General features: G+C 40.7%; 1 protein-coding gene across 1 annotated transcript in view; it reads right to left on the reverse strand.

Moving 5' to 3' along the window:
- The window catches only part of dnah5 (dynein, axonemal, heavy chain 5), a 251,509-nt gene that overhangs the window by 159,809 nt on the left and 76,087 nt on the right, over window positions 1–15,613 (reverse strand). Inside the window, exons 50-60 of the mRNA XM_062062242.1 lie at window positions 14,984–15,225; window positions 14,734–14,910; window positions 9,867–10,071; window positions 9,510–9,652; window positions 7,598–7,732; window positions 7,088–7,210; window positions 6,747–6,960; window positions 6,405–6,628; window positions 2,868–3,066; window positions 2,624–2,796; window positions 2,267–2,397 (exon numbers count right to left, since the gene is read on the reverse strand). Of these exons, the coding sequence (XP_061918226.1) occupies window positions 2,267–2,397; window positions 2,624–2,796; window positions 2,868–3,066; window positions 6,405–6,628; window positions 6,747–6,960; window positions 7,088–7,210; window positions 7,598–7,732; window positions 9,510–9,652; window positions 9,867–10,071; window positions 14,734–14,910; window positions 14,984–15,225 (1,966 nt within the window). The remainder of the gene's footprint in view (window positions 1–2,266; window positions 2,398–2,623; window positions 2,797–2,867; window positions 3,067–6,404; window positions 6,629–6,746; window positions 6,961–7,087; window positions 7,211–7,597; window positions 7,733–9,509; window positions 9,653–9,866; window positions 10,072–14,733; window positions 14,911–14,983; window positions 15,226–15,613) is intronic.

The following is a 15,613-nucleotide window of genomic DNA, read 5'->3' on the forward strand; positions in this document are numbered from 1 at the left end:
CATGAAGTGAGAGAGATTCGGACCGAGAAAGCGACAATTTCCCCATTAATTTGAGCGAGGATGAAAGATTTGTGGATGAGTAAAGTGAAGTGAAGGACTAGTGGGGAGTGGAAGCGATTCAGGTAGGGAAGATGCTGTGAGAGCCGGGGGTGACCTGATATTCAGCTGCGAATGACTACAACAGTAAATAAACACAAGACATAAGCCACAACACAACCAGGCTTATATTTAATATGCCACAAATTAATCCTTCATAAAAACACCCCAGTGTTTGTTATGCTAGCTCCTAGCTCCTATGCTAGCTCCTACCTCCTAGCTCCATATAAGCCGCCAATCCAATTCAAACACCTGCACAACACACACAATCACTCAGCCCAAAAGACCGTTCACCTAACCCAAGGTTCATAAAGCTTATATATTTAAACAAAGTAACGTACGTGACGCGCACGTACTGGCAAGCGATCAAATGTTTGGAAGCGCAGCTGCTACTCACGGTACCTGATATTCAGCTGGGAATGACTACAACAGTAAATAAACACACGACATATATATACTCTATTAGCCACAACACAACCAGGCTTATATTTAATATGCCACAAATTAATCCTGCATAAAAACACCTACGTGTTTGTTATGCTAGCTCCTAGCTCCTCTGCTAGCTCCTAGCTCCATAGAACACGCCAATACAATTCAAACACCTGATCAACACACACAATCACTCAGCCCAAAAGACCGTTCACCTAACCCAAGGTTCATAAAGCTTAAATATTTAAACAAAGTTACGTACGTGACGCGCACGTGCGGTCAAGCGATCAAATGGTTGGAAGCCAAAGCTGCATACTCACGGTAGCACGTCTGCGTCTTTGTCATCCAAATCAAAGTAATCCTGGTAAGAGTCTGTGTTGTCCCAGTTCTCTACAGGCGTCTGTGTATCGAAGTCAAAAGTCCTCCTGGTTAGAGTTTCTGTTATCCGAGTTCTTCGATCTTGACTGCATCTTTCGGGAATGTAAACAATGAAACACCGGCTGTGTTGTGTTGCTGCTGACTTGCCTCGGAAAATACGTCCGCTTTGCACCGACAACTTTCTTCTTTGCTTGCTCAGCTTCTTTCTCCATAATGCAATGAATATAATTGCAACAGATTCACCAACACAGATGTCCAGAATACTGTCGAATAATGAGATGAAAACAGAGCTACTTCGTATTGACTTCAATGGGGCAGCCATTTTACTGTTCGACCGTCTACGTCACGCGCATAGGTCATCATATATAGATGTTTTTCAGCGGAAGTGTCGCGGGAAATTTAAAATTGCACTTTATAAGTTAACCCGGCCGTATTGGCATGTGTTGCAATGTTAAGATTTCATCATTGATATATAAACTATCAGACTGCGTGGTCGGTAGTAGTGGCTTTCAGTAGGCCTTTAATTTAATGTTATTGAGGGTGTGATATAGCAGGTTTCCCATGTGTATGTATGCTTGCTTACCTCACACAAGATACTGTTATTGGCTTTCCAGCCTTCCCAGCGAACCTTCACTTTCTATATTTTTCTCTTTTCTGGGTTGTGGAAAACGTATGTAATTGCTTCACGCATTTTTTGTGAGGGGCATCCACATGCAGTACAACAAGGCATGTTTACACGACAAACACTCTTTAATTAAATGAAATGTATAATAAGGAAGTGCAGTGTTGCTTAGATGCGGCTTCAAAATGGTACGTAACAAGGCGCCCTGTAGTCATGTCAATGCATTTTGACCGATCATTGAGGAGATCGCTTAAAACCGAGTTGTCCCTAATCTCTTTGTACATACTCAGGGGACAAAATTTAGGTAAAAACTTGCAGCGGTCAAATATTCTTGTGAAACTTGTGATGTTGCTCAGGATGCACTTAAAACCCAAACGGGCTGTAGTTTGGACACTCCTGCGCTAGATTCATTGCTACAAGAATGTGACATACATTTTTTATCTACATTATTTTAAATAGAGGCTAATGTTTTAATTAAATAAATGTCATTGGATTAACTTTGTTACTTAAGTAAAAAAACAAAAATAAATCCTTTGGATGGCAAATCACCAAATAGAATATGCATAAACATTTGATAAAAAATAAACAGGTCGTATATGTGCGATTGGAACTCGAAATATCAGTGTGTGTGTGTGTGTGTGTGTGTGTGTGTGTGTGTGTGTGTGTGTGCGTGTGTGTGTGTGTGTGTGTGTGTGTGTGTGTGCATGTGTGTACGCGCACGCGTGTGTGTGAGAGTAATACCGTGTAAGAGTGATCTGGAAAATCTCATATCCAGCGATGAATGAAGCCAGTCTGGTCATGCTCTGTTTGCCTGAGCCTCCAACTCCAACCAACAAGGCGTTACCTCCAGGTGTCCGGATTATCCTCGACACCTACAGCATACACATTTACATTACAGTATGGAAAATATGTTTCTAATATCACATGAGATGCATATTGTCCTTGAAGTGAATGCAAGCTTCATAGTCTTGGTGATTTCAACCGCAACACAATTGATTATTCAATGAATGGCCAAAGGCTTAACAATAAAAAAAAGCACAGATCAATCAAGTGCCCTGTGGATAATGGATGTGTTTCTCAAGGTGAAAGTTGGATTACCTTGACTAAATGTGTCATGGCATCCTGAAAGAAGACCATGTCCATGCCAATCCCCCTGACACTCTCATTGTAAATATTCAGGAACGTGTTCAGTCGGCCATTAAGGCTCTCAAATGATTCAATGGGCTCGTAAACTTTGGGCAAATCCAACTTAGACTCTTCTGGCTCCTCTCCTGTGATGAAAACATTTCATGCCTGGATTATAACACAAAAGTCTAAATATCTCATTGCACTAAATTACTACCGGTTGTTTCAGGTGTGTCTCGCAAGAAGTCGACAAAGTATCTGTCCACGCCAAGGTCTACAATGTGCTTGTGCTCCTCGCCAAGTGCGTCCCCCACCAGTTTTGCCAAAGCCTGGTCAAACCACTCTACTTCCTCGGGCATGATGAATCTGTCAGCTATCACTCGTTTGCACTCGTGCTTCCATAATGCCAACAGCACCTGAAAAATTATTGACATTGTTCAGGCTCGAAAGGGAAAAAAATACTCAGACAGACAGTCAGAGGAAAAGACATACAGTACAAGACATAATTGCAAAAGGGTAATCCACACTTTGGTTAGATAGTCTTTTTGTGTTGGGTTGCTACATATTTCATATGCATAATAGTGTATATTGTAAATAAACAAGAAATTCATGTTTAATGTGAGAGTTTAGTTTATGTTTCTCCTTTGAGTGATTGGCTTCCTCAGTTTCATATGACACAAGATGGATCATGTATACATGTTTAATTGGATAAACAAACAATAGTCATATAAAACTACATAAAAATTACATAAAACAGTAGTAGCAGGAGTGGCATATAGACAGTATATGTTTATTTAACATACAGTTCATACAATTATTCAGTTGCATGGTGTTATGAACTTGCATCGCTGCGGTCGTTGTGACCCCAAGATGCAGGAGACAGGAGGACGACGTTAATCGGCTTATCTATTAAAAGAGTGTGAGCACTATGACACCAAGCAGGTGTGCAGTACTCAGCGGCAGAGTGGACCAAGGCAAGGGTGGCTGTACGAAGTGTAACACCGCCAGCACCCCAGCTAGATCCAGCCGGTCGTCTCAAAAGCCCAAAGCGTGTTGATAGCTTTTTTGCGCAGTGACTCCAGGTGTCGGTGAAACGTGAGTGCCTTGTCCAACTTAATGCCGATATATATTGGTTCGGCAGAAAAGGGTAGAGGACGTCCATCAATAGTGATGTTAAGCTCACGTTGTGCCTCCCTGTTGTAAAGGTGGATGGCTGCCGTCACCGTTTTGGTTACACTGAGCTTCAACTTCCATTTCTGGAGATAAGTGGATAATGTCGCCATGTCCTGGGTAAGAGACCCCTCTAACGCCTGCCAGTTTTTTGCACGATGCATAATTGCCAAGTCGTCTGCATATGCAAACTTTTTGGCAGTTGTTTCTGGCAGATCATATGTATAGATGTTAAATAAGAGGGGAGCCAGGACTGATCCCTGAGGGATGCCATTTCTCAGACGTCGCAACCTGCTTTTTGGGCCATCACCAGTGGTAAGGGTGAAACTGCGGTTTTAGACAAGTTCCATGATCAAAGAGACCATGAGCCTGTCCGGCAGTAGGCGCAAAAGGTAAGGTACGGCTACGGTGCCAAACGGTATCAAAGGCTGCTGTAAGATCAACAAACACAGCACCTGCTTTATTCTTGGTCGTGAAGCTGTCCTCAATTTCTTGAGTCAGGAGAGTAACTTCATCCACGGTTGATCTTCTGCGCCGAAATCCAGCTTGCTCTTTAGAGAGCAGTGGATCGATAATAGGTTCCACACGAGCGTAGATCAGTCTCTCCAGGATTTTGAAAGGGATACACGAAAGAGAGATAGTTTTATAACTCTTTGGATCCTCTGGTGGCTTCATCGGCTTTGGAATGGCGACCACTAATGCTCCTCTCCAGATTTTTGGAAGCTTGGGTGTGCTTCCTGTATTATCGTGTCAGAGTTTGATCCGCAATTAGTCGGACTCCAATTCCAGTGAGGGTTGGACTGCGCCAGGGCTCTCTTTTATCACCGATTCTCTTCATAACTTTTATAAACATCATTGCTAGGTGCAGTGAGGGTGTTAATCCGCTTTGGTGGCTGCAGGACTATGACTCTGCTTTTTGCAGATGATGTCGTCCTGCTGGCTCCATCTGGCCGCGATCTTTAACTCTCGCTGGATCAGTCCGCAGCTGGGTGTGAAACGACTGGAATGAGAATCAGCACCTCCAAGTCCGAATTCATGGTTCTCACCCAGAAAATGTGGAGCACCATTTTCTGCATGGTGACGAGGTCCTGCCCCAGGTGAAGGAGTTCAAGTACGCAGAGGTTTGTTTAGGTTCGGAAGAGTAGATTATGAGCTCGACAGACGAATCGGTGAGGCGTCTGGGCCAATCTGGGAATGCCTCAGGATCCTCGGGCAAGAGCTGGATAAACTAGTGAAACTAGATGAATTTTGCCCTGATTATAAGAATACCATCAGGTATTTTTCCTTAGCAGGAACATTTACACGGGCAAATAAAGTTCCACTGTGTTTCCAGCAAAAACTACGCGGGTAGATTTAGTTCAGCAGAAACTTTTCGGAGTCCATGTCAGCTGGGCGGGACCTTTGGAAAGTTCCCGGATCGTGGGCGGGTTCTGCTGTCAAACGTTGATTGGTTGAACGCAGTCGGGAAAGTTCCTAAAACTTCTTTTTCGAACAACGCACCGCCATTAAATAATTATTTTTTATTTCTTGTGCATTTCTATTACCACAAACTTCGACAATGAAGAGAAAGAAGAACGAAAGGAACTTTCGACTCGAAGGATTTTTTACGGGGCATCTGTGTGCTGAAGAACGCTGATCAGTGGAACTATCTGTTCTTACTTTGCCGTAGTCTTTAAACTGTATGCAGTTTCATGTAGTTTATTATTTTTACAATCTTCATTTCAATATGCGAATCTACGAAAAGGGGATGGGCAGAATATGAAGCCGGACTCAAAGCAACAACCTCAGCTGCTTTAAGTGCTTACTACTCTTAGACTTTGTTGGATAAATGTGAAATAAAAGAGGCAGTACACGAGTAGAATAAAGTTAAATGACATCAAATATTAACTATTTACTTTATTACATGTAGTAAAAGTAGTCACTGACACTCCATTTGTGTAGTTATTAGCCTCAATCGGAGTGAACAGAGTACTAATGCTAACAAGCTGCCGTTAAAGCCGATGTGTTTGTGTTGTTGGCGTTAGATAAAAACTGACATTTATCATTTATATATTGTTATTTTTATAGCTGAAATAAAAGAAAAGGAATCACCTGACCCTCAAGAATTCAACATTTACTGAGAGGATGACTTTCTGACTGTTGGACATTGTAGACAAAAAACAATTCTGTACATTTAATTTACTGTACATTTATTGCTTTGTATTTAATTTACTTACTTTTTAGTGAAAGAGCTGTGACCTAATATTATCTGTTTAATGACATGGTTGTCAATGTAGAAATATACTAAACCATTCCTCCGTACGTCGTCAGCCTGATTGGTATAAGCTACCCAGAACTGTGAAATGTGGTGGAAACACAACCACACACTTCTATAGGAACCTATAGTTCCAGGAACTACAGATTCCAGGAACATAAAGTTCCTGAACTTTTAGTGGCAAAAGGCCCATTGTGAACATTCAATTTGGCAGGCTTTTCCGCCGGCTAATCCAGATTGTACCCACTGCATTTCCAACTGTCCTAATCAGCTCTAAACTGATCAATTTAAAGCTACTCACAGTTTTTACAAACAGATAAATCCTCTCACCTGCGTGGAGATGACCACATCTGCAACGGTATTGAGCATGCCTTGCCACACTCTTGACAGATCCCTGAGGTTGAAGATGTAATGGAACTTGGCTGGAGTCGGAAGCATCTTGACCTTGGTCAGCTGCCAAAGATGGCGAGTCATCGACACCAGAAAAGGCACTGCGCTTTGAACCTCATCAACAAAACCGCGTCGCGCACAGAAATAACCTTGACCAATTACACCTGCATGGACACATTGTTGATGACATGAAGGTGACCAACAGATTTGAAGTCTAAACGATGTGATATATTGTAAATGCACCAAAAGTCTTCAGATTGTAGTTGGGTTTTTTACACTCACCAAAAATCTTGTCTATGGAGGAGTTGGAGGGTAGTGTACAGTTAAAGATGGCAAACTGTCTTTTCAGTCTTTGTGGGATGTCATTGCGGCCTCCTCCTGGATGGATCATCGCTGCCAGGAACTGGACATCTATGATACCGGTGAACTCTCCTGGTTTTTCCAGATTAAAGAACCCGTTTTGCTCCATTAGTTGTCGGACTATCTCATTTGTCACCTGAAGCCAAAATAGTAAGTAAAGTAATGTGTTTTTTGGGGTTTTTTCCGTTGTACTTGTGCAATGACAATAAAGATAAAGATCCATATTGGTTTTATTCAGTAATGTTCAGTAATGGATCCCAAACCTGATCTCCCCACTCGTTGATGACAGGCATGTTGATATCATCAATAAAGATTGACATTTTTTTCCCAGCTGGGGGTCCATAGGTGCTTCCCATTCTCTTATCCACATAACTCTCAACAGTTCTCTTAAAAAGAAAGAGCTGAATTTAGAAACATATTTCTGTGGAAAACAAGACAACACCAAACGAGGCAGACAAAAAGTGAGAAAGCAAACTCTCCTGAGATATGCTCTGGGACATAATCCATCATGACAGCCTAATCAATATGCTGCTAAACCACGTAAAGAGAAAAGACACTAGTCCCACCTCCTGCCTGCACATTGTTAATCAGACTGCACGCTGATCGATATGACTTCGCATTCCTGTCTCTGACAGATAAAATCATCCTAAATCTAACTTGTTCATTTTAAGGCAATACAGATTTTGAGCCTCGAGCGTTAAGCCTAAAACACTGAGTTTGCAGGAGAACATTAAATGAATCAATGGCTGAGGATATAAATGGTTGTACTTCACCTGGAACATGAGCGGTGTGGTGGCAGAGGAAAAGTTAAAACTCTTGCCCATGTGGCTCTCAGGATGGAGATTTGACATGTAGCCCTTAATCATGACTGTCTTGGCTGTTCCTTGCTCTCCAATCAGCAAAACAGCCTGAAAAACCCATTGCTCAGTGTTTATTTTTTTGTATAATAGCAATACTTAATTACATTTTCAAAGTGCTCCTGACACTCTCTAAAACAAACAAACTGCTCCGGTTCTACTATAATTATTAATGAGACTGATGCACATATGCGGACACAAAGAGGACCCATAATAAATTCCATGCCGGGTACATTTAGAAGGCTTTTACAGAAAGTATTGACAACACTATTTAAATCAGGCCTTTTAGCACAGCAGCAAGCAGCTATGTTATTGATTGGGAACGTGCACAAGATGGGTCAATAAAGCTTTTTAACTTCGTATAGAGAAGAGATTAAAGGGACTCTTAAGACTACGTATTACAAGTTGTACACATGATGGGCTTTTTCACAGTTCCAATAAGGTCCAATTTCACTTGAAACATGAGTCCCTACTTTTGTCATCGTGACATATAATATATTATAGACTTTTAAAAAAAATATATATATATATATATATATATATATATATATATATATATATATATATATATATATATATATATATATATATATATATATATATATTCCCCTATAATCTTTACACACAAATAAATGTTTTTAAATGCACATTAAAATTGATCGAATACTCTGTAGTGAGCAGATGACTGAAGGCAGAAGACTTTCAGTCAGGAATGCACACATCAGGCATCACACAGGAGCTCTTGAGTCACCTGTTATTCCAACGAGGAGGACCAGTCCTTATACCTGCTGTGCCAATCACAAGGTTCTGTCAGGTTCTCCCTGTTGGCCAAGAGCCCATTCTCAGCTAGCAGCTAGTTTACATTTAAGTGTTTGGAAGGGAAACATTTATTGTTTTTTAAGAGAGCTAAGCATACCCTTCATATCAGAAACTGCAGGTTAACAAGGTAACTTTGGGACTAGTTTAAATTATTACGCAAATTTATAAAAAAATATATAAGTAGGGCGTCCCATCTCTCCATCAGTTTAGGGGTCGTTGACCTTGAGAACGTTGAGACCACTGCTCTAATACATGAAGTGAAGGCATTACTGGGTGAGTTTGGTTTGATAAAACTTAAGAACATCAACCCTGTCAAATACTTCAGGGATGAACAAGAACAGAAATTGTGATCTAACCAGTGCCCTTTATGTGACCTTTGACCTCACAAATGTGCTTTTAAATGAATGGAAATGAAACCCTAGAGCAGGGGTAGAGAACCTATGGCTCTAGAGCCAGGTCTGGCTCTTTTGATGACTGCATCTGGCTCTCAAATAAATCTTAGCCGACGTTGCTTAACACGATAAGTAACAAATGATTCCGCTGGTAATCACAGTGTTAAAAATAATGTTCAAAATTAAAAATGTTAATCCATCCATCCGTGTTCTATCGCACCTGTTCAAGAAGTCGCATTAATGTTTTATTTATTTTTGGTTAGTTTCAGAATAACAATGTTATTAAAAAGAATAAGAGACTTATTATACTCTAAAATGTTAGTCTTACTTAAAAATGCACTTATTTACTTGTATTTAGTGTTAAAAAAATATTGGTAACACTTTAGTATGTGGAACATATTCTCAGTAACAAAGACTTAATTTAGAGTTATTTGGACACCAGGGGAACATATAAGGGTTAGGGTTACTAATAAGCAATAATTCTGAGGTTATTGAGGGAAGACTCTTAGTTAATGGCTTCCTGGTTGTATAATAAGGCCATGCAGAATAAGGCATTAATAAGTACTTAATAATTACTCTGTTTAAAAATATAATATACTGTAATGTTAAAACATCACCTTTCCCTGCTTGGCGATGGTTTGTATCAGGAAATCAGTTCGAACATTGTCCACATTGGGTACCAAGATGGAGCTGTACTCTGGGGTTATTTCCAAAGGATAAACATATTCCTCCACTCTCGTGCTCCAGTGGACCCAATGACCTGGTAGAAGATGAATGCATGTACATTGACTCATTACATCAAATACTTATACAAATAAACATTGGAAAAATACATATTAAATAGGCAAAATATTTCCTTCTCTTAATATATGGCTGGGCAAATGTACATCTGCACTTTAAAGCGAATTAATTATTCCTGTTAAACTGTCTCTGATAATGACATCCTCAGTTTTTTTCAACATGTTCATGCCTACCGTCTGCTGTGACATAGTAATCGAACATTGTGTCCTCGCTGTTGGGACAGACGTCTGGTAAGTTCAGACATATATTGCTATTTTGCCTCAGCCACATCTCCATTTTCTTCCTGTTATCCAGTTCTAGAACAGCTCCTGCACTCCACATTAGAGCGAACACAAAGAGGCGCTCCAAGTGCTCTCGAGACAAGTCCACAGACTGTTCCTATAAAAAGAACAGTCACCATCACACAAATTACAAGGATGTAACTTAACATTTTTTGTCATTAAAGCAACAATATGAATTGATTTAAGATCTACTTAAGAATGTTAATGAAGGACTAATGATAAGAATTCAATTTCTGCATTCTCCATTGTTACTCCAGAGTGTCTACTTTGCAATCAATAATAACAGTTGACTAGTCCGACCCCGTCTTGTGTACCACTTGCATTGAAACCAGTGTGTTTCCACCTTAACAGCATAACAAAGGAACATGTTGTTTGATCTTGATTAAGATGAGATGAGGATATGGTATTTCAACTCCAGTGTTTAACTAGTCAGCGTAGTGTTCTTAAAAAAACATTGCTAAATGCCAAATTCGTATTAAAACGTACAAAAGGGACCTCTATCCTGCTCATTTCATGGGGTTTTTAAAAATATATTGCATCCCAGTGGGTTATTGGAGGATTTATTTGCTTTAATAAAATACTCCATAAAACTTAAAGGGTACCTATAATGATTCTAAAACTATATCTAACATACTTCCCAGTTGTCTAGATTATTGGCTATGCTCGGTATACATTTTTTGCTCCAAAGTTTCATTTATAACTACTTTTTTTTTAGTCTGTCTGCAAGCTGTTCATTTGTGAAGGCGTTCCCAGATTGCGATTAAAACCATCCACGCCCCTCTCTTTTCAAAATGTTCAGAATTTATATTTAATAAATGTAGTATGTCAAATATTAATCTTGAAGACGAACATCACTGCTGAGGATTTTTCATCACGTTCAAAGATAAACCTCATAAACAGTACAAAGATTTGTCAGTCACAACATTAGGTACGGCGCTGCATCTAAGAAAGCTGATTTTCGCAGCATTTATGTCACTACATGCCGCTGTTATTATGCGCATGCCACTATTAAATGAAAATAATACTTCATCCTTGTTATTCTTGTTTCCTCAAACAAAGTGTTAATGTCACAATGTTGCCGTCCAGTGGCTAATCCAATTTTTTTGTGGCCCAAATGTCATGGACAAATAAACACAGGAGTGTCACGGCCCGGGCGCATTCCAATGCGCATTCATCTTGCGCGTGCCACTCCTGCAGCAGCTGCGCCGGTGCACAGCTGCAATCATTTAGCACTCTACACACCTGTCGCTGATGAGCTCCCTGGGCTTCTTAAGCTAGAGCAAACCTGCGTTCCGGGCCAGAACGTAACTACCTGTTCCCGTACAGTAAGCCGACACGTATCGCTCTATGCTCACTCTCTCTCTCTCTCTCTCTCTCTCTCTCTGTGTTTTCTCCTCCGTGTTCATTTGTCTCGTGTTCCAGTGTTGTTCCAGCAGCATTCCTCCGTTCCCTGGTTACGAGATGTGTGCGCTCAACACTCCCGGTAACATTTAACATATAATCACTACACGTAGTCGCACACATACACATTTTGGGTTAGTTTCACACTTCATATTATTGTATATATATAAATAGAGCTAAACGACGTCCATGCATCTGTGCCGTCTCCTTCTTTCCCCCCTGTACCGTAACAGGGAGTACTTATTTTATAGACAGAGCAGGCAGGAGGGCATGAAACGAGAAGGAATTTACGGAACCTATAGTGGCAGCAGTCTCGCTCAGCAAATGGGTGGAGGGTTACGACACAGAATGTCCAGAATGACCACAAAATGTATGTCTGTCAGTCTTTGATGAACCAAAAATGGTCAATTGTTAAATAAAAAAACCTTCACAATAGAGGCAGAGCGTTTAGATGTGTCCAAAACTGTGTGCAAACTCACACCCAAATGCATGAACCTTATGAGTTGACACTTTGGCATTGTTTAACACAAGTATCCAACATAACAACATTTATAAGTCAAAAATGAGGAAAATCATAATAGGTCCCCTTTGAGTTCTGTGCAGCTGTAGTCCTCTTGTAGTCTAATATGCTCGTTATTACCAGCCTCCTACCCGACCTCTGTTGTGAATGGTCAGAGGTTAAGGGTAGTAATATACAACCGCTTTGCTCTTAAGGGGGACTAGCGGGGGCTTGAGAGGGGATATTATGGGGGGAGAAGTCAAAAAGGAGGTGTGGCTTAAGTAATGTTCCAAACAAGCAGGCATACTTGCCAACCCTCCCGTTTTTAGCGGGAGAATCCCGGTATTCAGCGCCTCTCCCGACAACCTCCCTTCTCCCGACAAACTCCCGGTATTCAGCCGGAGCTGGAGGCCACGCCCCCTCCAGCTCAATGCGGACCTGAGTGGGGACAGCCGTTCTCACGTCCGCTTTCCCAGCAGCTTGCCTGCCCAATGACGTCATAACATCTACGGCTTTTAGAGAGTAGAGTGCACAACAAGCAAAGAGAGTTCTTGGTTTCTTATGTGGGTTTATTGTTAGGCAGTTTCATTAACGTCCTCCCAGCGCGGTAACAACACACAACAACAGCAGTCACGTTTAGTCTACTGTAAAGCAGTTCGTCTGCCGTAAACAGCAATGTTGTGACACTCTTAAACAGGACAATACTGCCACCTACCGGATAGCCTGCAGAACACTGAAATTCAAGTATGTCTTTTATTTATATGTATAATAAAACTAAAACTAAAAATAAAATATATATATAGCTAGAATTCACTGAAAGTCAAGTATTTCATACATATATATATATATATATATATATATATATATATATATATATATATATATATATATATATATATATATATATATATATATATATATATATGTGTGAAATACTTGATTTGGTGAATTCTAGCTGTAAATATACTCTCCTCTTAACAACGCCCTTGGCCACGCCCCAACCACGCCCCAACCACGCCCCCACCCCAAACACGCCCCCCCGCCCCCCCACCTCCCGATATTGGCGGTCTCAAGGTTGGCAAGTATGCAAGCAGGTAATATACTTGTTGCAACGAAAAATCAAGGAATTAACCCCCAAATTAATATGAAGCAGAGTGTAGCTGTGATGCACACTGGGAACAAGACTCAGCCAATGGGTGTCAAGCTGACGGCCAAGTCTACTTGTAGTCTTTGGAAGAAATCTGCCATTTGTATTTGTAGCAGAAGTCTTGCTTAGATACTTGCGTTTGAACAGATTTGGGTTATTGCTTTAGTGAGTTTTCCTTTTTTTGTACCATGTTTGAACAAGTGTAAATGTCCTACCTAAAACTACATAATACAATATTTACCCTGGCAACCTTGTTTGACTTCTGTAATTGGGTTAAAATGCTCTAAAATAGTGGTGAAAAAGCACTATTTACCTTAAATAAATATAAAAAACTAAATTAACAATTAGAAATTACTGTAATCAAATTGAATACTACATTGGAGAGGGTGGATTAAGCATTAAAAACCGGCATAATGGATATCAGAACTACAAAGAGAATGGTGGTTCATTAAAAACTACAAGCTGTTAAATGGCGGCTGCCAGCTTGACTCCCAAAGTACATTACAGCTACACTAAAGCTTCTGTTTTGCGGTTAATTTGAGGGCTAATTCATTGGTTTTTTGTTGCAAAAAATATATTACTTGCTTGGTTGGAACATTTACTTGCAATCAAACTCACTTTTAAGGATAAACAATGTAAAATACACGTTTAAGAAGAACCAAAAGTTGAAACCATAAGTGAGGATGGTTTCAACTTTTGAAATAGGTAAGATCCCTCTGCATAAATCTAGGGAATTTAACATGCCACCTCACCTTAGCAAGTTCCACATCTTATGATGCAGACCATGCCTAGCTTACCTTACAATAAATTGTGGATGATTGTGATATCAATTGTCAATCCAAATTCACTCATGACGTTCCATGTTTGTATATAAACAACATTTTGATTAAACCCACTGATGATACGATGTGGGGAATCCAGACTACAAAAAAGATAGCGGACACATTGCTTAACTATTCATGAAAAACCTGATTTCTGCCCATATTTCTGCCTTTTAGACATGCTCAGTGGCCTTGTGGTTAGAGTGTTCGCCTTGAGACTGGAAGGTCGTGAGTTCAAACCCCGGCTTAGTCATACCAAACACTATAAAAATGGGACCCATTGCCTCTCTGCTTGACACTCAGCATCAAGGGTTTGAATTGGGAGTTAAATCACCAAATGATTCCCGAGCGCGGCTACCGCTGCTGCTCACTGCTCCCCTCACCTCCCAGGGGGTGAACAGGGGGATGGGTCAAATGAGGATAATTTCACCACACCTAGTGTGTGTGTGTGACTATCGTTGGGACTTTAACTTTAACTTTAAATGTAAATCATTATAACGCGTGGACTACAAAACAAAACAAAAAACTACAAAAAAAGGCAGCGGGATATGACGTATGCCTACTTCTGTTTAAGCCACACCCACAGCTTGTAATAATATTCCCCAATGACCCCTCCGAACAGTTGGTTCCGATTAGGCCATGTCATGGATATAGTTCAATGGACATTGGAAAATCTGTGATTTAATCACAAAATAGAGTGGCAATGCCCTTCTCTTGTTCCCTGAAAACAAACAATTATTCCCATTGCTTCAACATTTTGAACATAGGCATACATTTGAAACGTTCGAAATGTAGGATAATAGGATCCCTTTCAGTGTTGATTAGTAAAAAAGTGTAGACAGAAATGATTCTATCTGAAGATTGGTGAATCGAGAGAAATCTAAATCGTACCTTCGGTGGTATGAGTCCTTGCAGCATGTTGATGCACTGCATGATAACAAAGGCCTCAAGTAGGTCCATTTTGAACTCAAGTGACTGAACACAGAAGCGGTAAAGTTCAGGAAAGGAAGAAGAGAATAGAATTCTCAGCACTGCAGCCTCTTCGGAGGAACGTTTCTTCAACCAACCCTGAAAACACAAGTCCGACAATTTACAGGAAATGGTATTGTTTAACAGCAAATAAATAATTTCCTTTACTTACCTCCAATATGGGGCTCCAGTTGAGCACAGAGGAGCTCATGAAGACCATGCCATTGCGTGAAACAGTGGCTGGAGAGGCGTTGTCAATGTTATGTGGCTCAAACACTACTTTACAGTTGGGGGCCATAGGTATGCGGTCTCCGTTTGCCAGAGTAAGCGTTTTGTTGTCATCCAAAACTGAGTTCAGGTTCTCTATCCAGATCGCATCAACTGGTCCATCCAGGACAATCCAAATGTGTTCTCCTGAATGAAAACATATTTACATTGTTGGAATAAGATTAAAGGTACTGCATAATCGTAAGTAGGTTCAATAGGTTGTGACGACGAATACATTGTCTGCTTAAAGTTACACACACACTAGGTGTGGTGAAATTATCCCCTGCATTTGACCCATCCCCTTGTTGTGCCCCCCTGGGAGGTGAGGGGAGCAGTGAGCAGCAGCAGTGGTTGCGCTCTGGAATTATTTTGGTGATTTAACCCCCACTTCCAACCTTTGATGCTGAATGCCAAGCAGGGAGGTAATAGGTCCCATTGTTATAGTCTTTGGTATGATTCGGCCGGGGTTTGAACTCACGACCTACCGATCTCAGGGCGGACACTCTAACCACAACCCTGCTGAGTAGGAACAGGG

The sequence above is a fragment of the Entelurus aequoreus genome, linkage group LG11, assembly GCF_033978785.1.
Source record: "Entelurus aequoreus isolate RoL-2023_Sb linkage group LG11, RoL_Eaeq_v1.1, whole genome shotgun sequence".
Classification (NCBI taxonomy): Eukaryota; Metazoa; Chordata; class Actinopteri; order Syngnathiformes; family Syngnathidae; genus Entelurus; species Entelurus aequoreus.